The 23,727-nt window shown below is 39.7% G+C and overlaps 1 protein-coding gene across 4 annotated transcripts in view; it reads left to right on the plus strand.

The window, feature by feature from the left end:
• Positions 1–22,800, plus strand: part of LOC103145192 (RNA-binding protein with multiple splicing) — a 45,907-nt gene extending 23,107 nt beyond the window's left edge. The window contains exons 5-9 of one of the 4 annotated variants that reach the window (XR_001663399.1): positions 4,610–4,760; positions 8,062–8,189; positions 10,570–10,633; positions 19,300–19,418; positions 20,549–22,800. Coding sequence is in view for 2 of the 4 variants with exons in the window: in XM_016676626.1 (XP_016532112.1) it covers positions 4,610–4,760; positions 8,062–8,189; positions 10,570–10,632 (342 nt within the window). In the remaining 2 variants the exon portion in view is untranslated. Of the gene's footprint in view, positions 1–4,609; positions 4,761–8,061; positions 8,190–10,569; positions 10,640–11,681; positions 16,804–19,299; positions 19,419–20,548 lie in introns of those variants that run through there. The other 3 variants (XR_001663398.1, XM_016676626.1, XM_016676627.1) reach the window with 3 other exon arrangements.
• Positions 22,801–23,727: the final 927 nt, after the last annotated feature.

A 23,727-nucleotide genomic window follows, 5' to 3' on the forward strand; every position in this document is an offset into this window, starting at 1 on the left:
TGCTAACCTCAGTAATATGAGTAGCTAAGGTTAGCAGCTAGCCATTTGCTACTGATAGTGCTTAAGTTAGCACTGAGATGGGTCAAATATAAACAGAATCAATATTTGTAGATTAAGAAGTTTTAAGATTAGGGAAGTTTGAAGTTTATTTTTTATGACACAAAAAGGTGCATTTCTATTAGTCTTGTTAAGATGCACCAATTTTTCTCAGTGTTTTCTTAGGGGAAAAATAGCTTTTTAACTTTTTTCTTTAATAATGACCGGAACACCGAGGAAGCCCTTCCACTTTTAAATAATTTATTCAGCACTGTTTTAGGTACATAGCAGAAAAAGTAAAAATTTACTAAGTTGCAGATAAAAAAATCGGAATTGGCTGATTTTCATCCTTACTGGCTGTGACTGATCAGCGGGTCAGAAACTCAAAAGTGCAGACTTTTTTTCTGATTGTTGAATGCACTGTGCATGCTGCAAGAAATAAATCACAGACAAGCACACTCTTGAGCACATTACTGGATGATGTGACTCCATTTTGAATGCTGTTTTAATGCCCTGTTGCATTAAAGTACCAGAAACCAGAATCGACCAAAACTTTACAAAAATTGGAGATTGGCCACAAAATTCTGATCTCTGTATCTTCACCTGAAAAGCACCTGACAAGCTTTATAAAAAATAATAATACAGTTCCTTACAAAACTGATATTGCATGAAATACATGGTGCTAAAGATACATTACAATGCATTCCTACTATGGAAGATCTGAAGGTTTTCTGTTTATGGAAATAAAGCCGCCTCTTTGAGCTTTGCCTGTGAATGGTCCAAGTTTTGGAGAAAATTAAGTCTTCTTATGTGTGTAAATAGAGGATATTGATCTAGGGTTTAATTTTAATCTCCCTTATTTCAGGCTGTAGCTCAGGAGAAGCTTTGGTGAGGCAGGCTCAAATATTTATATAAAAAAAAAACAACAGAGCCCATATTCACAAAGTTTTTATCCAGTTTTGTAAAAACCAAGGCAGTAATGAACTCCAGCTTTCACAACCTTTACTTTCCTATTGTTATTTATATATTTAGTAGATTTGTTGATTTCTTCGTGACGGAAAAAGATCACTTTTATCTCCGTAACTGAAGTGGGACTGTGACAGCAGAGTGTGCTTGCCTTTCAGATGTTAGAAGTGTTAGTGCGTATCAAAGACAGAGCAGAAAGGAAGAAAGGAGAAAAATTATCATCTTATTATGAGCCAACAGCAACTCACAATGTTTCTGGTGAATCTCTAAGTGGGAATAAAAATTGTTTTTTTTTTTTCTTTTTTTTCGGAGGCAGAGTTACGTTCCCGAGAGGTCATATGGAGATAAGTTTTCTTTTTTCTTTTTTTTGAAAACATCTATCTGCATATTTAGATATGCGGAAGAGTGAGAAACCTCCAGAGAAAGTGAGGGATTTGTTTCCTATCAGGAGCTATGTTTTATTTCCTAAATTACAAAAAAAACCCATTAACATTAACCAAAGATGGTGGTTGAGAAGAAGGAGCTAAGAAGCTCTTCAAGGTGGATACGCAGCTCGGTTCAAACGCTGGAGAACTGGGGCCCCCTCATTATAACTTTGCAGCTTATTACACCTTTGCAGCTACTACCGGTAGAAGCTGCGAGCCGCCCTGAGCCAAGGCAATCCCAGTTAATTCCTCCCTCTTTCATGAGAAGAGCCTTCACTCGCTTGTTGCAGCTCAGCTTTGCCCGAGCCTGCAGGGACGAGATGAGAAGCCCATCCCCGGCAACTCCTTGCTCTTTTGCTGCAGAGAACTTCGCACCTCGACTGCTTTTTCTGCACAGCTGATTTCACCTCTGCTGCTTCTCTGCGTCTCATGCAGGCAAATAAATATGGTTAATTTGATGACATTTACCGTGGCCTCTAAAATGTCCTGCCGTTTGGTCGCTTGCGAAGCAAAGTGAACACGCATCCGCTGTGATTCGGATGAGGAGGATCTCGGATTGTGCCACATTCCTTGTGTTTTCTCAAGCACAAGTGACTGTGAGGGGAAATGATTTGGCCAACTGGTCATGTGGCGTTAAAAACACCCTTTATATTTGATTTGTCATGAGCGGTGGTATGTCAGAAGGGCTTTAGCAGTGGCATGTCAAGCATTTGCCAAAACTTGTGGCTCCTTTTAAGCTTTAGCACCGACTGTGTCATGACAAATGAGGCATCTGATGTTGTGATATTAAATTACAGTTCCAGGGTTCAGTAGGAAACGTTCTGAGGTTTCTCGTGGCTTATCTGCCTGACTTTTAAATGACACCGTGTGTTAGCCAGGATTGTGTCATCAGGCTTGGATTATAAATTTCTCAATAATCCACAGTGAGCAGCTTACATCAGACATCACATTCCAAGCTGCGTTTTAAGCTAATTTGCATAAGTTTATGTATATAATTATACTTTAGAACAAACATAATCTCAAATAAGTTTACAGGACCAACAGGTTAAAGTTACATCCAATAATATAGACTGAAATTGGGTCCAAATACAGTTTGGGCCAATCAAATTATTTCAAATGTAGTTCAGCAACCAATAAGTTTGCAGCAATCTGTCATTTTGATCAAGTATATGGTGACAGACAGTGGAGTGAAATCCGTCCATTTTTAACAGAAAGAAACCTCTGTATAGAACCCAGGTCATTACAAACAGCTGTAAAGAGGTCAGAGGTTAAGAGTTAAGGGATGAGCTACAAAATAAACAGAGGTTCTGGTTCAGGGCTGCCTTCTGTGGAAGAGAAAAATAAAGAGAACATGGCGTTACTTATAATGACAACTCCAGCACTGGATTAGTCTGGGAACGAGACACAGAAGCACTGAATCACTAGAACTTTCTATTAAAAAGGAAAACAAATTTAAAATCAGCTACAGCTTTGGCAATGAGTTCATCCGAGAAGGCCACACTTCCTTACACAGAAGCACTGAGCCAAATGGAGCTAAAAACGACTGAAAGCAGCTAAAATCTGAATCCCCGAGCCAAGAGTGCTCTCTATGTAATAATTAAAAAATAATGCTGGGTAGTCGGTGATTTATTGAGAGAGACATATTTTAAGCTGCATATTTTCTTGTGAAATTCTTTAAAGTATCAACAACAACAACAACAACAAAAAAACAGTAGACTGTGACAATTCCAGGAACCAGAGTCTGGAAAATGTGTAAACGGCACATTATAATTTGCAATTTTTTTTTCTGTTGCTGTCTGTATTGTTCTGATTTATTACTGCACTAAATACTAGTCAGCAAAGTTTTTTTTTTTTTTGTCTTGTAATCCCCTCCCCAATTATCACATAACAACCTGAGTGCCAAGCAAAATAATTTAAGCGCCCTGTTTTGAAGGGTGGTTGTGAAAGCAATGTAATCCTGCTCTTAACATCATTAGGAATCATTATGTGGTGAGCCCAAATCTCTCCCAACAAGGTTGCTGCGAGCAACCTTCGGGGAAACAAAAAGGTGTTCGAGAACTTCGTAAACAGCCTGTCGGCACTTGCAAAACAACCGGAATGCGGCGAAGGTTCAAATTTGTAAGCTAACTCACGCAGACTTTAACATTTTTTGCAAGAAAACCGTCGTCTGCTGTTGCACCCTCTGCTAAATCAAGGTGAGATGTGCTGCAAGCGCTTGGAGAAAACGTTGGACTAGTTTTCAAAGACAAGTTAGATTTTCCAAAATTTCCCTTTTCATTTCTGTGTCTAGTTTTGATGTCCTCAAAATCTGGTAGGTTTGTAGAGCTCTTACAAGTTAGAGTGGACAAATATTGTCTAGACAAGATGAGGGACTCTTATGACAACTGAGTATGAAGGTGATTCGCCAAAGTATTAGCTTCAGGGTGCGCTCACTTACGTGGCTAGGTTATTGCTACATTTTGCTTGCTTTTTGTTTGAATTGTACACGGTACATTTCACTTACCATTTGGAAAAAAGATCAGAAATTATTTACCATGGCTTTGTTTTATTCATACATTGAAAACAGGCATTTTAAAGGGGTGTATGCACTGTACTTTTCCTGATAGCAACTGGATAACGTTCCATTAGATAGACTTCAACAGGAAAGCCATTTTGACACCTTGGCTTGGGGGTAATGTCTCGTTTTCAGCCCTTATGCGCAGCAGACTGACAGCTCACATTTTGATGCTAATTTTTGCCACTTTTGAAACCGATGGCACAACGTCTCGCTTTTGCAGCTTTAAACCATACATCAGTCGGCCATGTCTAATGAAATACTAGAATGGATAATGCCTAACCATCACTCTTAAACATTTTCCAACTCACAAATTAAATATGCAGCCACAATAAATGGAACATTGACCAACATATTTGATGATTTTAGCAACGTCTGTTACTGGTTTTCACAACGGGTGGCTACATGATGTGTTTACAATGGGTTTTTTTTTATGCTTTCACAATGCACTTAGAACTGGCATGCGTTCTTGAAATGCGCTTTACAAATAAACTTAATTGACAGATTTTTATTTTTTATTTTTAAAGCTTTGTCAAAATGCTGAAACCGTTTGCACAGTTCGACGATCCTTTCTGCTGCGTTACTGAAACAAAGATCGTCCCTAACGCATCTTTCCGGTTGATCTCAGGGTGTCCGTTTTGATCCGGAGATCCCCCAAACTCTGCGGCTGGAGTTCGCCAAGGCCAACACCAAGATGGCTAAAAACAAGCTGGTCGGCACGCCCAACCCTCCTCCCTCCCAGCAGAGCCCTGGCCCTCAGTTCATTAGCAGAGATCCATGTAAGTGCTCCGATCACTCATCTGCCTGTCCTTGAGTATGTCTTACTTTGTGCTGCTGCTTCCTTTGGCTGAGCTCGACTGGGCAGCTGTTTCCCTTTAGGACTCTTTTTTTTTTTTTTTTTTTTTTTTAATCAGACATATTTATGTGCTCTGTTTGAAAGTATATAGAATGCTGTGCCTGTTTTTCTCTTTCTCCAACAGAACATTTGGTTTGGTTTGGTTTTAACAAAAATGTAACTAAAAAGTAAATAAAATCCCTTCATGCAAAAGATTGATCCTCTCATAGATTAAGTATTTATTAACCATGCATGTTCATTGTTAACTGTTGGACCTGAAAGTACCAGGTGTGTTTGGAATGTGTTCCTGCAGTTCCCAGTCGGTTAAACATTTTTCCGAGAGGTTAAAGGGTTTTGCAGGAATTATTCATTGATAGTTAAACATAGACCAGCTGTAATAGTGCATTCTTCCTGAATGACCAAACCGCTCTTATCTTGGATCTTTTCTTTGCCAGAGAAGGGGGTGTTACTGGTTGCCTCAGAGGAAAATGGACGGAAACCATTAATGAAACCATGACGTAATCACCAGGAGAGAAATTTCATACGCTTCCCGATAAGAGTTGTTTTAATCAGCCATTTTTTTTCTGATCATTCTTTGATAGAGAAGTAACAGATAAATGCTCCTTAAAATTATGTTTGTCTGATGGTTCTCCAATGAGTTACCCCACGTTGTCTGATTTTTACGTTTTTAAGTGTCCACTCCCTGCACACCACACAGCACTGTTTCCTCACTCGTGCACCTTTTTTTCACAGTCACCTTGCACTCAGCTTTACGAGTAAATTATGTCTGAGGTGGTTTCCTCTCATTTGCAATTTCTGCTAGCTACTGTTGCCCCGCCTGTAAAGCTTTTTGTTCTCATATGTGTCCAATTTAGAGTCTAAAAGGTGCCTGATTTACCCCTGCAGACCTTAGTAATTTGTGGAATAACAGGTCTTCGTGTTCAAACAAGGGTATACAGTAGTATTTGCTGATAACCATCAATTTCGCTAGCTTAAATGACAGTTATTAGATTTGTTGCTTAAACTAATCAAGTTAATGCTAACTCCATAAGCTTTGCTAAAGGTACATTTGAGTCCAGGAAATAATTACAAATACTACTTTATGGTGTGCCAACTTTGGTAAAGATATCTAAAAAGCCTTAAAATATACACTGCTCAAAAAAATAAAGGGAACACTCAAATAACACATCCTAGATCTGAATGAATGAAATATTCTCATTGAATACTTTGTTCTGTACAAAGTTGAATGTGCTGACAACAAAATCACACAAAAATCATCAATGGAAATCAAATTTATTAACCAATGGAGGCCTAGATTTGGAGCCACACACAAAATTAAAGTGAAATGTTCCCTTTATTTTTTTGAGCAGTATATATAAAATATATATTTTTTTATATCAAATAGCACCAACTAACACAGAAAACCTTTAGAAAACAAAATCAACCTTTAATTTATGTGTGTTTGTTCAATGGGATGTGGGAAGGAAACACATTAAGAAAAAAAATTATTCACAGAAATACTGGCACCACAACCAGTGGCACAGCTACAATGTTCTTTAAAATTTATGCAACTGAAGAATTGTTTTTATGCATGCGTGCCTTTTTAGGTCAATCACAGTTTCATGGACCTTTCTGGATTTTTGTTTCAATGGGGTACTTTTATCTTAGCCTCTCTTCAAAATGGGAAAGACAAGAGTACAAGCCATTTCCCATAGGAAAATATAAATATACGGCAGACCCCTGATATTTGGGTTGGCTGAAGGCCACAGCCACCAGCGAATATGTAAAATCTGCAAATCTTTGAGATTCTCTCAAAAAGCTTATAGCCGCCGATTTTAATTGTTCAAATATGCCTCAATATGCATTGATATGCACAGAGCAAACTGTCTGATACCGAATCGAATCATTTGGAGATGCATTCCACAGAAAAATGTGCAAATACTGAATTACAAATAGGCAATGAGTCACTGTAGATCTTTAATAATCAGGCATTGACTATAAGAAAGTATCTGATCAACTTAACTTGCATAAATCTACAGTCAGAGCAATTATAAAATAATTATAATAAGTAATAAACTATGTAAATGTAATCGGCAATACTCCTAATGCTTCAATTCAGATCGCCTTGACATCTTTACTTTTTTTTTTAATGCTGTCAAAACAGTTATCAGGTTTCCGGGTCTAACAAAGTCATTGTCTAATGTGGGCTTAGCATAAAAACAAACACAAAACAGGATTTGAGGGAGAACCTAAAGATACAAAAACAAAATATGCTTATTTTCAATAGTTAGTGTACTTGTGGTATCTAAGATATGTTAGAAGAGTCCCAAACTAAAAAAAAAAAATAAAACAAATGTTGAAATAAGCAAAACTTTAGTAGACTAGTGCAAGAAGTTGTACTGTACTGACAAGGAATATGAGAATTAAAATTCTGACCTTTCACCCATCTTAACACGCTGCTTTTATCTGTTTAAACTTCAATTTCTGATTTCCTCATTTAGAAAGTCTGAGGTTACCTGGCTGCCTGAAACTGACCAAAAAATCCAACATGGCTGCCTCAAGCATAAATGTACCAAGCTTTATTGTTTTATTTTTTGAATTTTGAACCTAATAAATTCTTTTGCACCCGTAACACTGTACATCGTTTACTAGAGTGCAAAAGCATATAGAAGTGCATGAGCAATGAGCTTGGATTGCTAGTTAAAGTCAACCTTATTACTGAGGAAAACAATGAGAAAACTTGAATGGTTTTTAAAGCTATAGCTAGAACGAAGTAAAATTGCGTGGACCATCGTTCCTAGGTCTGACCTTTGATTGTGGAGGCTTATGGAAAATGGCAGCGATGCTTTGGAACTGGGCTCTGATTGATCACGCTTTGTTTCATTGCACATTTCCCCACAGTTAGTCTTTTTTTATTCAAACAGCAGTGTGTATACACATGCCAATGCCAGCTACTCCAACACAAGAAGGAATCCAAAGCTTTACAGGCTCGCAGTTCATGTTTTAAGTTGTTAAGCTTTCGCTAAACAGCACTGGGACAAATGTATGACGTTTGGACTCATTGAGTGTTTACGGTAATGAAATAAGAGGAATCGACTTCACAAACTGGAAAAACTCCCCCTAGTGCACACCTCCACAATCACCACCATCACCACCAACACCTCCACCCTGTCTCTCTATCCACCCACCCACTCATCCACGTTACCACTTTCCTCACGCCACTCCTCCTCTTCTTCTTTCCACAGATGAGCTCACAGTGCCTGCTCTATATCCCAGCAGCCCAGATGTGTGGGCGTCATACCCGCTGTACCCGGCAGAGCTGTCGCCGGCCCTTCCGCCCGCTTTCACCTATCCCTCCTCGCTCCACGCTCAGGTAATCTGGAAATCCCATCCCAAACGTTTCCTGTCACCGTCATCCCCAACCGCCGCCACTGCTCCCTCACGTACCCGCTGAACCCGCAAAAAACACTCGGCGTTTCATTTCACCGACGCCCGTCACTTAGTGAAGCTTTGCAGAAATATTAGCTTACTTTGGGGGGAGAAAAAACAACTTCATCTTGTACAAAGGTGTATATATATTTAGTGGGATCCATACATTTATAATTTAAATAAATATATATTTATAAAGGAAAAGTCTTAAAAGCTCCTATCAGGGCATATCTGCAGATTGTTTTTTGAAAATAATCAAAAGATGCTTTTAACAAAGCATAAACTCAACTGCAATGAAAAGTCTTAGCTTTTTTTTTTATTCAGGAACATATATAAAATATAATAAATCCTTAATTATGAAATGTTGTAAAAGGTTTAAAAAGCCACTCATACGACTGGAGAGAATACATACGATTCTTGTGAAAAAGCCAAAAATCCGTTTTTTCATTTATGTTTGCGTCATTATTTTTTTTACCTTAATCCCCCTCTTTAATTAAACCCTGTTTGGTTCAGTTCATCAAGGCCTTGAAATCCACTCAGCTCAAACTGTGAGCTCACACGAGAGTTTTAATATCGATCTTTTGAAATTCTTCTCATGAATCCTGTTGGGTTCAGGCTGACCCACTAACACAACCTCAGTGTCAGACTGGTCTGCGGGCTCGATCTGATCTCTTAGCATTTGAAGTATTGCTTGAAATGTTTTAATTGGGTCATGCAGTGTTGTTCAAATCTGCTAGAGAGGGCATATAGCATATATTTCCATTCATAATGCGGACACTTGTGTCTTTTAGGCGTAACGCCCTGCCCACCTTGAGAAAGACACTCGCAGAAGCTCAGATGAAGTCAGAATTTAAAATGAGCCCACGTTGAATCTGCCTAGCTGGCGTTTTTCCATATGCGTGTCATGGATGTGCACACATGCTGACACAAAGAGAATCTGGCTCTGTGATTTCAGTAGGGGGTTGTGGTCAGTGATAGGCTTGTTAGAGCTTCCTCTGACCAGGGGTAGGTGCTGATATAAAGCCAGAAAGGGCAGGGCAGGCTCACACACACACACACACGCACACTCACACACACACACACACGCACCGGGCAGAAGAATCAAATATAAATCATGTTAACAGGAGCTCACCTTCCTGGCTCCACAGCTAATCAGCTGATGTCATCAGGGTTATTGGATGCTAAGAGGTGTTTTTAGGCCGGATGAAGTCAGCAACCCAGCTGGAGCAAAAGTAGCTACAAAAAGCAGGACAATGAATCCTGACGTGAAATAAAATCAGGTGGGTGTGTATCATCAAGTTACAGTATGTGAAGAAGCATTTACCTTCTTACAGATTTATTTTTGGCTTTTTTCGTTTCGTCACATTTAAATGTTTCAGATCATTAAACAAGTTTTATTGTAAGGAGATAACCTGAGTAAATAACAAAAGTTGTTTTTAGAGTATTTTCTCATTTATTAACGGAAAGATGCCATGCAGAGCAGCATGGCCTTGCAGTAGGTGAAAAGGTAATTGCCCCTTAAGCCTAATAACTAGGCGTGCCTCCCCTGGCGGCATCCGCAGCAACAGACTCTCTGCGTCTGTGCAGAGCCTGGCTTGCTGACATCAGCTCTCTCTCCTGTGTCAGATAAGACACTCGCCTTCTCAAAAGGCTCCACTTTCTTTTCTTGTTACTCTTAGAATATTTTCCCCATCAGTCAATTTTCGGCACAGGTGAGACACGGGCCTTTGTGCTCCTTTTGGCCAGCGGTGGTTTTGGCTTCAGGACTCTCACATGGAGAATCCTGAAGCCTCCATGTGAGAGGCTTTCTTTCTTATAATTCTCATCATTCATTCTCTCTTTCTTATAATTAAACCTTGAACCCTGGCCTCGGCTGAAACAAAGAGTGCTTCAGATGTGGTTCTGGCTTATTCCTTAACCTCCTTGATGAGTCGCTGAGGTTCTCTTGAAGTAATTTTTTTTTTGTCCACCAGCCACGTCTTAGAGGGTTTATCTCTGTCTTTTTTTTTCCCGACATTTATGGATCATCATCAGGATAGTTTATCCTACTTCATGCTGTCAGACAGGTTCTGTTTAAGCAATCAGAATTAGGGTTAGTCAAAATTGCGTTTACACATATTACCAGGTTCCCCATTGCAAATGAAATAAAAAAAACAAAAACAACTTTGTATGCATATCAATTGTAAAATTACTTCATGACAAACAGTTGGAAGCTTTTCATACAATAACAACTGGTGTCCAAGCGCCACATTAAAGTTAATTTCGGGACTATGCGTTAATGCGAGATTGTGTGTGTGTGTGTGTGTGTGTGTGTGTGTGTTTAGATTCGTTGGCTCCCACCTGCAGATGGAACTCCTCAGGGATGGAAGTCCAGACAGTTCTGCTGAAGTATGTGTAAGTAGCAGCATTCGTACACATTGTCTGACCCTGCGTTACCCTGGTGCGGTGAAGAAATGTACATTGTAACGAGCTCTTACAGTAAATGTTATGACACTTTGTTTAAACAGGTGGTGAAACATTCCTAAACAGACATGAGGAATTTCTCAGAATGTTACTACAACTCAGTTTTTTTTTGTTGTTTTTTTTTTTGTATTTTTGCACTTTGACCTCAGATGAAAAATGTCCATCCTGCCAACTCCCAAAACTAACCGGCTAATTGGTCTCGTATCTGCTGGTTGACTTCAAACACAAACACGCGAGTCGCCAGCAGAGAACACGGGAGTGTAACACCCGGTGGGTCAATCAAACCTCAGCCACTCCTCACGCATCATCACCAGAGATGAAAGGCGCAATCTGAAGGGGAACTCCATTATTTTCACACACACACACACACACACACACACTCCTCATTGCCTCTCTCTCTCTCTCTCTCTCGCTCAGGTCACATGGTTACACAGGGTCGACTCTTCTCATTGATGTTACGGTTGATCTCGGGCATCAAAAGCAGCGAGTCAAACAGAATTTGCAATGAAAGTGTCCGCGCTGATGGTTTGATTAAGCAGACCGAAAAGGGATCAGCAAATATGACTAAAATGCTAATAGACTCTGCTTTGATTGGGAGCATAACTACAGTCTGCCTGTGAAAGTCACTTAGTACCTTTACTCAAGTGCTCTGCTTGAGTTGGACTGAACGCGTTCAACGTGTTGTGTTGTAGCTCCACTTGGTGAAAATAGCAAACATTGTCTTGTCCCCCCCCCTTCACTTTTTCCTCTCCAGAGTGATGGTTGTTATAGTTTAGTTGCTTTTTACCCAGTCACAGATAATCAAACAGAACGGGGAATTTCCAACTTCAGTCTGTGTTTGGTAGATTTGAAAAAAAAGTTAATGACTAAGAAGGAATCTGTGGGAAATGTTGAATTATCAAGTTGGTGGTCCTGGCTTTCTTCTCCCTGTTTAGATGAGTTCCTTGGGAATCTTGAAGTATTCTTATCACAGGTGCACCGAGACATCGACTGGATGAGGATTGGATGATTTTTAGCTCGATTGACCCTGACCGCTGACGGCCTGTTTCGAAACAGAAGAATCGGATCTCTTAACAACACCAGGTTGGGCTGACAACAACACTCTTTGGTGTGTAAGTGTTTACTGAGTAAAGAAGCCTCAAAGTTTCTATGAAACGGGCAATATGGAGTCAAAATTATGTCACAGTATTTCAAAAGGAAATTTTCTGTGACGATTTAAAATAGCAAAAAGAAAAAAGAATGAGCCTGTTAATGTGAAGCTTTAAAACTAATAGGACTTAAAAGATTTATGAAATCAAAAAATCAAAAACTTATTTAACTTCTAGCTGATTTAGCAGAGGTGTTGTTGGGTTCCAGTAATTGGATAACATAACTTCAAGGTCAAAATAAATTATTCCTTCTGATACAACTTGAATATCGTATTGATACAACTTGAATCGTATTGATACAACTTGAATCGTATTGATACAACTTGAATCGTATTGATACAACTTGAATCGTATTGATATAACTGCTGAACAGAGAGGTTACGCAGGATCTAAAAGATCTCATTGTGCCAAGGTGTCAGTCCTGAGAAGGGTGTATAAAAGTTCATGGATGTACCACAGCACTGTGAAAACAGCCACTACAAAGTGAACGAAATTGGTCAACAGCGATGATTCAAAAACAAAATTTCTCTAAACAGAATGAAGAGATGGGACGGAAACTAGTCAGGGAGGCTGCCAAGAAGTCAATACAAACACTGCTGCAGGAATTTAACACCAGCTCTGGCTGTGTGCTTCCTGTGACAAAAACTTCCTGTATTTTCCACATGTCTTAAATGACCCCACCTCCCTATTTTAATAGTTAAAATACCAAATATAACTTGTCTACTGGGGTGTGCATGTGACACCTTTTTCTTAGTTTCTCTCCAGGATGGAAAAGACAAGAAGAGTACATCCCATTTCTCAAAGAAAAATATTCATATTAGTTTGAACATGCATTTCCCTATTATTAATGTCAATCTGTCCGCCTAGCTTATCTCCTTTCTGTTGTTTTTGATTTGATTGCAGTGCACAAAGGACATTTATTCATAATCCACTGGTTATTCGTCAGTGCTATATGTATCGAGTATTTTTGCTAGCAGCGGATCCAGAGATGTTGCTGCAACATTGGCATGCCCAGTGTAAGGGCATTTAAAATTTATTTCACCTCTGTGTGAGGGAAAGATTACCATGCCCACGATATGGCTGCAATAACCATAATAAACACCGAATTTTGTTTTCGACCAAACAGCAGATATTAGGACTTATTCGTCACTTTATCAAACCCTGTCAGGATGAAATACATTTTTTAATTTAGAACCTCACGTTGGCGTTTCCGAGTCTAACAAACTACTCTTTGGAGAATTATAAAAGGGGACTGAGCAGATATAGAGAGACGGCGGACGCGATCAGAATGGTCGTAAACGCTGCGCACGTTCCGTCAAGCGCTTCGGTAGTCGGGAGCTGCTGGGAGCTCCTTTTTTACGAGTCTTTATTAAAAACGTTTATCGTGGGGCTTTATTTAAAGTAGATTACATCCAAATTAGTTTAGTGGATCGGTGCGTGGTTCTAGGAGCATTTCCAACAAGTGCTTAGATAAGTCAGCTGCATCGGCCGCATCCGCACTCTACTTTTGTGTTTGCAGGAAAAGAAGGAAAAAAAAAAGAAAAGAAAAGAAAACAAGAAACCAGAAAGCAAAACACTGCAAATCCCCCCAGATAGTTTGTGTATATGTGTGTACGCACACGGCGCCAGTCTCTCTGTCACCTCCCTCCAGTGTCTCGAGACAGGAAGAGACATGTTCTCCTCGGTACCCCCCCTTGGGGAGTCGATGGGAGGTGGCAGGAGTAAGGAGGCTAACATTCATCAAGCTGTTGATTGGTGCTAGTCTCCCCTGTCTCCCTCTTACCCTTTTTTTTTCTTCATCTGTTTATTTCTAAGAGCTTTAAAGATGTTGCCTAAAGAATAAAAGCTTTCGTGGTGTTTTGGATTTAATCTCCATTTAGGGAAGGGAGTGGAAAAGGGAGGGGCTTGGAGGAAATAATTACTCCTATCGAACCGGGAGGAAGTCGTTTGACCAGTCACTCTGCCCCAGTGGATATTAACCCCGTCGGTGAATCAACTTCCCTACATCCGGCCTGCAGAGGAGGGTGATGGAGAGCCAGCATATCCAGTCAAGATTATTGTGATAATTGCAAACATTTGCTGCAGAAACATTTGCCGGGCAGCAACCCCGACTGTGAAGCATGGAGGAGAAACACATATTCAGATTATGAGATAAGGACTTCGTTTGTCTTTTGTTTGTGCTGCTGGATTTTTATTCAGGTTCTAGATCTACAGCGTCCGTCATACTAATGGGCACCCCTGGTATATAAATAATATGTACATGAACCATTTCAAACCGGTGATTTCCTAGAATCCACCACCAGTTTTTTTTTTTTAATCAAAAATATCCTGGTAGTTACCAAAACCTTTGAAAGAGAAAGAAGCTAGTGATACCACAGATCCTCCACCCTACTTACCTGGGGGTATGAGGAGCTTTTTGACACCTTTTATAATGTTTCCTACCAAATGCAACTGGAATGTTTGTTAGCATAAAGTTCATTATTAGGGTGATAAGACTAAAACACATAACTCTAGGAAAAATCCCCCACATGACAGTGTGTAAGGATTCTGAAGATTTTGTTATCCTAAGATACTTTTCCTTTCTTCAGTTCTCTAATTATGAACTTTTAAGGTAGTTTTTCCTCCCTTACCATTCTCCTCACTGTTTGTGAAGTATATATATAAACTTTGACCCTCGCCCTGCCTCGTTTGTCACCATTACAGTTGTTTTAAACATTTTGTTTTTCACAGACTGTGACATGTTTAAGTTTAGGATTGCCGCAATTTCTATGCAGTAGTTACGTAATTGCCTAACTTTAATGTTTAATGGCATGATTGCCTGGCTTTCCCAATTTGAAGACCGGTTCGTAAAAAAGGGGCTTCTGTGTCATTTCGTGTATATAGCACATGAATACAAATTAAATAATCTCATACTCTTGATTAAGTTTTAAAAGCAACGCAGAAAATTACAGCAATTTTTTGGGTTGCAATTTTCTTCTCAACGCACAATTTTTCTCAGACTGAATGTTTGTTGTCAGAATCAAGGCAAGATTTTTTATTTTTTTTTGTATTTATAATGTAATCTTCGGTGAAATTCTTCTAAGGCTTTTGACACATCCTTAAAAGAGGTGCCAATAACTGCTCAGCTAGGGGGAAACAACAATTATGTCCTTTGCAACACAAAGCCATTGTCCCGAAGCAGCAGGCAGAATCTGTTTTTTTTTTTTTTCCTTTAAACCCCAGAGACGTCAGATCTTTGAAACTTCTTTCCACTAAGGAAAGAAATGGAGAGAAAATTCCCTGGAAACAAACTAGCTTTTTTTTTTTCCACTACTATTGTATCAAAGTGGCGATTGAAATTGCAGATAAGTGCTTTTTAATGGAGATTCATTCGATTTTTTTTTCCCCCCTTCACTTTGTTTAAATTTTAAATTTACCCTGACAGAACATTTTGTCTGGGTAAATCCCCCCCAAAAAATTGGACAAAGGCTAGAATGATCATTCTAAAGCTGGATGGTTTGTGGACTATTTTACACACATAGTAAACAACACGTGTAATTAATACATCCACGGTCGTCGCGTTGTCATGCTGGAGCCGAATCAGGCTTATATTTTTACCACCGGAGAGCTCGTTGTTTAGTTAACCTTCCTGCTCGGTTTGTCCCTGATATGTTGCAGCTTTGCAAACAATTCGTTGTTTTTGTGTCCAGCTTGACAGGAGGACAAACGGCGCTGTGCACCGTCCAAAATGTTTAGCTGTAAACCATGCTTTATTTTCCTTCTGCTCTGCACATAGGAACTACCTTTTGCGTAAAATCCTAACACCACACATTAAAATTAGTGGTTGCGAGGTCAACAAAATGTGAAAACGCTCGAGTGGTGTAAATACTCATGTAAGGCGCTGGTGTTGTTTGTTGTACTGCTTGTGTAATGTTGTGGGAGTAGTCTTGGAAAAGCAAAAGCCTGTAATTAATTACAAATGTTGAATGTTGGTATTTCAGAAAGGAAGGTGAAGCTCGCCTAGAAGTCAGCAGTCTGGAGAGGTTTGTTGTGGGTCAGCGGTTGTCTTGGCGTCTCACTAACTGGGGGCGACTCACAGACAGAGAACGCAGGCAGCTGGAACCGCGCTGGTGTGTGGGATCCTTAACCGTGAACTGTCCTAATCACCTGGCCTCTGGAGGGAAGAGCCTTTCTGAGAAGTACATTCACTGCCGCTTGCAAGTTCAAACAGAAAGCCACCGACTTTTCGGAGCTGATTAAGTTTTTTTTTTTTTTAGCTTTGCGTTGTAATAACCCCCTGGATACTCAGAGTCACTTCATTCATCTGAAAGCCCATGAAGCTGAATTGTATTTGACATTCATGCTCTGGTAAAGAGCTTGCTCCAAAGACAACCTAACAGTGGACGTTAATGCGTGGTGAACTGCAGGGAAAGGTAATCCGTATTTTCCATCTGACAAGACATGCTGGGGGTGGAGGAGTGGGGGTGTGAACCCCTATCATGCAGGCTTGTCTGTGACCCTGTGAGAGACCAATATATATATGTGTGTGTGTGTGTGTGTGTGTGTTGTCTGGCTCCCTGCCCTGAGGAGGTTTTTGGCCAATAGCCTGACAAAACCAGTGGTTCCTGTGTGATGTTGGACTAACTCCAATTGAAGGAGAGCTTTGGGCCAGCTGGGGCCCTTTCTAATAAGGAAGTGGGACTTTATTCCTCCATCCCCTGCTGACACACAGAGGCATAGACTGTAGCTGCATCAGGTCTCAGGAGCTGCATGTCGGCAGCTGCATTCGCCACCACCCACCTCCCCAGCAGCCATCGTTGGGATGTAAACACAGCTCAGGACAGGCGGTTTTTTTCCTTGGGAAAGGGAAACTCCCCTTTAAGAGAAAGAAACCTCCAGCAGAACCAGGCTCAGTATGAGAGCCCATCTGCCACAACCAAGTTTGGGTTTGACCAACAAAAAAAAAAGCACAGAAACACTGATCCAGAAGAATTTTCTGTTACGGAAAACTTAAAAAGTTAAGTTTGTAGCTCCTTTAGTGGTTTCACAGCAAAGTAAATAAACTCTGAAATCAACTGGGTGAAAAACAGCAATATCCCCTTCAGTGGCTTTATCTAGGACGGAGACAAAGTGAGAGAAAAGTGGCTATGAATGTCATCGATAGAACATGTTATTGTCAGCAATAGCTCAGCTGAGTTCCCCCTCCAGGAAGGAGTTTTTGCTAAACAGAGACATCTGGCTTGATGTAACTTCTGTGCAATGACAAAATGAGAACATAAGGCTAATGGCAGCAGTAAAAAGTAATGCTCAGATGGAGAGCAGTAGGAGAAAGAAGCAGAGTGAGAAAACGTATTAAGTATGTCCTCTAAAATCACACCTTTTCTGTTACAAACGTGTTTCTACTGGGTAACCCCCTGTAAGCCATATTTGTTCAGACCTTTTCTGAATATTTCCGTTCACAATCTATTTAAACTTTAACTTCATTTGCTGATGTTTTTTTGTGCGTTAACAGACTTCTGTGTAGCCCAGCTTAACAAGCTACCAAAACTTCATGCTTGAATGCTTTTTTTGACATAAATCTAAAACTCTGCTATATTTAGCAAAAGAATCAAGACAATTGTTTCCATTACCATGGCTGAAATCAGTTACTTGTTGGAACTTTGCTCTTATTAGATGATTTAACAAGTCCTCTGTACCTTTTAGTCACAGCACACAATCGACAATCGGTGATAACAAGCGAGAAAATTCAAAAAAAGAAACAGCCCATGCATTCATGAGAAACCCGATCACACCCCTTCTTTCTCAAACACCGCTTGTTTACCTACCTCGCATTATGCGGCAGAACCGAGACATTGGATGTAACATATTAAGCCTAAAATTCACTAAACCTGTCCTTAATCTGTGCAGACATGTTCAATGATCAACCCAGTCTTTAACCTTGGCGTCTCAGCCAGAACAAACAGGGTGATGTGGAAGCAAGCGTCCCGTCAGGTTAGCCAAGCGGCTGTGTAGCGCATCGATTCCCTCATCCCTGATTGAACGCGCAATGGGGCATCAGTTAGTTCAAGCGTCCTTACTCCCTTAAAACAAAAAAAGCATTGTTCTCAAGAAGCAGTTTCCAAGTCTCATGCATCCTCTCTGACTATGTCAGTCTGCCACTCTCTTTCTTTCTCATAAGATTACGGATGACTTTCTAGTTGCTTATTGTTCCAGAGAGTTGCCCAAAGCTCCTCTGAACTCAAGTTGCCACAGTCTCAGGGAGAGGTCTATTTTTAGCAGTACATCTGGCGAGGAAGTCTGACCTTTCTTTGCGATCCGCTGGTGGTGGGATGCTGTGGAAGGTACAGATAGTCGGGGAGAAGCTTGACATGAGTACTTGAGACATCCTGCGTGTCACAGTTCAAGTTTGGGCTTGAAAGATTTGTAGGAAAACAAAAGGGAGGGTTCAGTGACATTAAAAGTCAACATCAGTTTACTAATCAGAGGAGAGATTTCATTTTCTGGGAAGACAGCTGAGTGTGTCCAGGATGTTGAGAAAACTCCCCTGGCAAGAAAATTGAATCCCTTTAGTCTATTTACCAAACTTTGTGTATCAAAGAAAGGTTCTGGTACATTTGGTCCCTTTCGATTCTTACTTGGGGATATTTTTTAATCAGGGAGATCCATTTAGTCAGACCGAAATGTCATAACTGGCACAAGTGGTTTAAAGTACGACCAAACAAGTTGTTGTTTTTTTTTTCCCCCTTTAAATCAACCCCACCACAAATGGAAATCTCAATTTTATGACCAATTTTGAGGTTCTGGTTTTTGCACTGATAAATATCGATTTTGTCCTCTACACTGGGCAACTGCTTTGCAATTTGTTTTAAAACAACAAACTGATTACCTTGTTCACATTTCAAGGTCTTTATGGTCTTACAATATCGACTGGTACAGCTGGTGCAGCTGGAATTAGAAGAACAGCAACCTCTTTGTTCCCTTGACAATCTTTTCTTTAACTCTGACTTATTTCTGAGTTTGCCAACATTTTCAAACCGGCACAATCACAGACAGGTTTTATCCACAACAGGATGAAACAGAGGAGAGCCTTCCTGTTAACTGCTGAAAGTCTTGCTCTCTCTTGCTCTCCTGGGACCTGATTGAATCACAGACACGTCTACATGTTTTGTTGAAATAGATCCTTTAATATATGTCCTCCTATATTCTATTCAAACTCTTCGCTGAAGTACTCGGCGCACTTCCTGCAGTGATGACTTCTACACAAAAGAGCCTTTTTTGTAGGTGCACCATGGTAACGCTTGGGAATGAAACATTCATTGAATTTTCTACCAGCTTGTCATCAGTCAAGTAAAAAAAAAATCTCCTTCTGGTTTCTTTGTGTGTCTCAAACATCTGCACTCAAAAGTCAAATGTCTGGTCCTCAGGTGACTGATTGGACATGTTTGGTTTTCTTTGCATCCTCAGGTTCCTGATGTGTGATGGTGGCCGTGGCCGGCTGTGACGGGCTTTGCTGTTTGCCTCTTTTCCTTTTTAGAAATTAGGAGGAATGACCTGCTTCCAGATCCTGCAGCAGCGCACCGTCGGTGAGTTTTTTTGTTTTTTTGTTTTTTTTTTTCCTCCGCTGATTCCAACAGGAGAGGACAGCTAAGCGGCAAGGTGTAGATCCCACCTACCCACCAAAGTGTCCACCAAAGCAGTCCGTGTCTGCTCTGTCACCCTGTGTGAGATTTTTTTTGTGTGTGTGAAAAAGATATAAAGTGACACACCTCTGCATATATCTGCTGGCTCAAACCTAACCACTAAGACATTTTTAACACTGTGTCAGCTTTCATCTGAGCAGCTTTTTGTTTTCTTTTTGTGTGTATAAAACAATTTTTTTCAGAACTAGATGCAGTCATAGTCAGAAGAAAGTACTTTCTCTTTCAGGACGTCGGCTCAGACTTTTGGGCTACCCAGAAATAAAAAGTTTGTGGCTGAAAAAAAAAAGTACTATGTGCCCACAGTCATGTTGTGGGGAAGTTGATTTTCAGCGGAGACACGGAAGTGGATTATAGTTCATGGGAAGAGAGGTGGATGGAGGCAAAGACAGGACAATCCTGGTTGAAAATCTGTTCGAAGACACGGTGGTGGAGTTTCACCTTCCAGCAGGACCATCCTAAACATACAGGCACAACAGGATCATTTACATAAAGCAGAATGGCCTAGTAAAAGTTTAGACCCAAATGCCATTGAGAAATTGTGGCAAGGCTGAAAAAAAAAAAAAAAAACGATGTTCACGGAGGCTCTACATGCAGTCTAAGCTTATCTTGGGTTATTGCATAAAATCCCAGTGAAATACGTCAAAGACAGCGTTTGGAGCAGGACGGCGAGTCAAGGGGTGTGAGAACTTTCTCCAAATTGCTGCCCAGATTTTATAGAGATATTTCTATCTTTATGCTGTGACTGTTTTTCAGATGAAAGTTTGTGTGGTTTTGCAGACACAAAGGCGAGTATTAGAGATTTAGGGGGAGTCCAAGACTGGACTTGAGGGCATGTGTCTTTATTACAGTGTCTGCTTTTGTACGAGATTTCATGGTTTGTTTGTTTTTTTTTTTTTAGAATCGGTGTGTGTCATTCAGCTCTGCATGGTCCCCTTGTGTTTTCATTAGTGTTTAAGCTGCAATGTGCAGAATCCTGTACAGCCTCATCTTCCTTTTGTATTTTTCTCCCTTAGGCAGCAGCAGCCTTATGGGCTTCAGGACATACTAGACCCCAGCCTCCATCGCACATCAAGCGCCCGTCCCAACCCTCTTCCCGAAGTCTTTGCAACTCTATTAGATTTTTTTATACTGTTACATACTCGAGCTTTTAGAGGCAGCGCTTTGGCTACACCTCCTCTGACTCGGGCGATGGAAACGGTCCGCGTTTTCCCGATGGCGTCGCGTACGGGAAGAGAGAAAGAAAGACCGCAGGAGGAGATCCATGGAAGTGTGGCCAAAGTGCTATCGAGTAATGTTGTTATAATACTAGAATTATTACTATTCTGTATATCATTCATATCAATGTTATTATAATAAATACATGTCGAAGCATGACTTTGCAAAAAACTAAAAAAATAAAAAGTCGAAATAAAAAACAACAATGCTGTACATTTTTAGGTATTTTAAAGAAGTACAAAAAAGTATTTTTGTAATCAAGACAATGTTGAAATGTTTTGATCGGTTCATGTTGTGTATGAGAAATTGTCATACCTTTTGATTTTTTTTTTGTGCCTTTTTTTGTGTTTTGTGCCATTTATAAAAAATTACAAGTTGTCCTTCCATACCAAAGCAGTCGTATCAGTTTGCCTCCTTGTCTTTTCTACACAAATCTATGGATTTTGGTTTGCTCTTTCTTTTCTTTTCTTTGTTTTATGGAGCCGAGTTAAATCAGAAGTCCTTTTTTTTTTTTTTTTTTTTGCCCTGTAGGCTGTCATAATCAGATGTGCTAGTGGAGGCATCGACAGGATTAAAGCCATCACCGGTGAAGGTAAAAAAAAAGTGACCCCAGAGACGGCAACGACTGGCAAACTCAACTCCACTATTATTAGAAATCTGCTCCTTCATTTTGTAGCAAGAGGACAACAGATAAGTACAGAGAAACAAAAAGACCAAAGGCTTTTCTTTTTTTCTTTCTTATACTGGTGTGCTATTTAGAATTCAATGTCTGACTGCTTTGTAGTCCTCGGTCTGATATTTTTCTTATGAAGTAAGATATTATTTTTGCTGCATGTCCCTCTTGGTGTCACTCCAAAGAGTCCTTCAGCATCTGAAAGAATTTTTACTTTAAGCGATTTGTCTCTTTTGTCTATTTTTAGGAAGCCTGCGTGATTCAACTTGCTTTTGTCGAGTTTGCATTTGCATATTAATGATCAAGATGAGAGGGGGGGGTGGAGGGAGGGGAGAGAAAATCATTTCTAATCTGGTGTCTCTCTGCAATAACATCTGCTGTGCAACATATCATGAACTGATCATGTTTCTGTGACATTTTTAATGACAAAATTATGATCCTTGTCCCTTGTACTCGATTCTTGTACTTTTCTGATAAAGTCACATGTACTGATGTGGCGCTAAAGAAGAAGAAGAAAAAAAAAAAACACTGAAATGCTGTAAGAAGTAAACAATACTCCCTGTAATCTTTAAACCCAGATGTGTGAAACCATCTAGGACGAGTTGAGTCATGTACATTTCTCAGTGTTTCTTCATGTTGAGTAGTAATAATAATAATAATAATAATAATAATATGCATCATATAACGGTGGACCATATCACCTGAGTACATGAAGACCTTTTCTTTTTTTTTCTCTTGCTTTTACAATTTTAAACCAAGTGTGGAGCCAAATTTATTAGAACAAGTATTTATAAAAAAAAAAGTGTGTGTGAGTTTTTTCTTTTTTTTTCTTTTAAAAGATCATAGAAGATGTCTATTGTATGATTCACTGTAAGTATTATTGTAAGTTCAATTGTATAATCATTTGATAATTTTTCTAGGGCTTCTTTTGGTTTGTAGCTGTCTGATTGGAAACGGCCTGTGTTTGATATGTGAATACTCCTATAAATTCACTGTGAAAGTCGGAGAACAAATAGATCTTTTCATGTTTTTCCAGCCTTATGGTACACAAGTTTTTCCTGGGGGTTGATGAGACGATCCCTCTGCTAATGAAAGATGTTTCTTTGCTTGGTTCAGTGTGTGTAGCTGTGTGTTGTGCATGCTCACGGCATGTTTGTTCTTTTTCTTAATGCTTACAGTGCTGTTGATATTTATGTACTTTAGCCACTGTGAGGAGGAATTTGACCTCAGTGAGTTGCAGAAATTTGTTGGTTTGAAACACACACACACACACACACACAGAAAAAAAAAAAAGGTGATCAAATGGAGCCGTTTTTATGAATATGTTAAATGAAGACATTTCGGTCCATCTGCCATTAAAGATCGACATTAAAGTTGCTGCCGTGACTGATGTTTATTTATCATAAAATTGGTTAAAAAAAAATGATCAGAATCTTTTGTTCAAATAGAAGATATAGTTGAAGGCATCGCAAGTGTTTTCACTTTAAGATACTTTTATTTCCCCACTATTAAATGTAGACCAAAATTAAAACACTTCTGGGCTTTGAAGGGTGAATTTCCCCCTTCAGGATTGCACAAAAAAATCCCCAAAAACACTCAGAACTTATTCTGATTGGATTATTTTTTGATGACACCACAAAAGGAACTAAAATCAAGCAAGTGTGGACAAATTTTTGAATATTCAGACTTGTTTTTGTTTGTGCAGGTGAATGAAAAAAGAACACATTTAGAAGTATTTGATAAGAGGCACGACATAATGTTACAAAGTAACTGTTGCCCCTCACTTAGGCTTTTCTTTTTGCTACTAAAAGGTACAAAAATAGCAAATTATAACGTAGTAATGGAAAGGTTCTCCATTAAAAAAAGTAAGACTAAAAGGGCAAAATGTCACACACTTAAAGAACTGTGTAGTAAAAGAAGGGATAAAAATCTATAATACAAATTCGTAAAACTATTGATTTAATATATCTGATGTGATCTAGTGAAAGATGCCATTGTCCAGACTGCAAACAGAAATAAATGAACATAAAAGAGAAGACGGCCTGCTGGGGAAAATTAGAGGACGTCGCTTGCCCATTTAGAAATCCACCTGCACATGGTGCCATTTCCATTTTCCCTCTTTCACACTTGTCATTGGATAACACCCCCCTCCGCACCCCCAGCCCTCCAATCCTTGGGGGCCATCAAAACATGATGTGGGATACTATAAAGTGGTTTTTGCACCAGGGGAGCTGGAGACCTCTCCCTGCCCTCTGTAAGAATAGCCTGGCAAACCCAGGAGCTGGCTACACCTGAGACAGAGGC

The sequence above is a fragment of the Poecilia formosa genome, unplaced genomic scaffold, assembly GCF_000485575.1.
Source record: "Poecilia formosa unplaced genomic scaffold, Poecilia_formosa-5.1.2 Scaffold137, whole genome shotgun sequence".
Lineage (NCBI taxonomy): Eukaryota > Metazoa > Chordata > Actinopteri > Cyprinodontiformes > Poeciliidae > Poecilia > Poecilia formosa.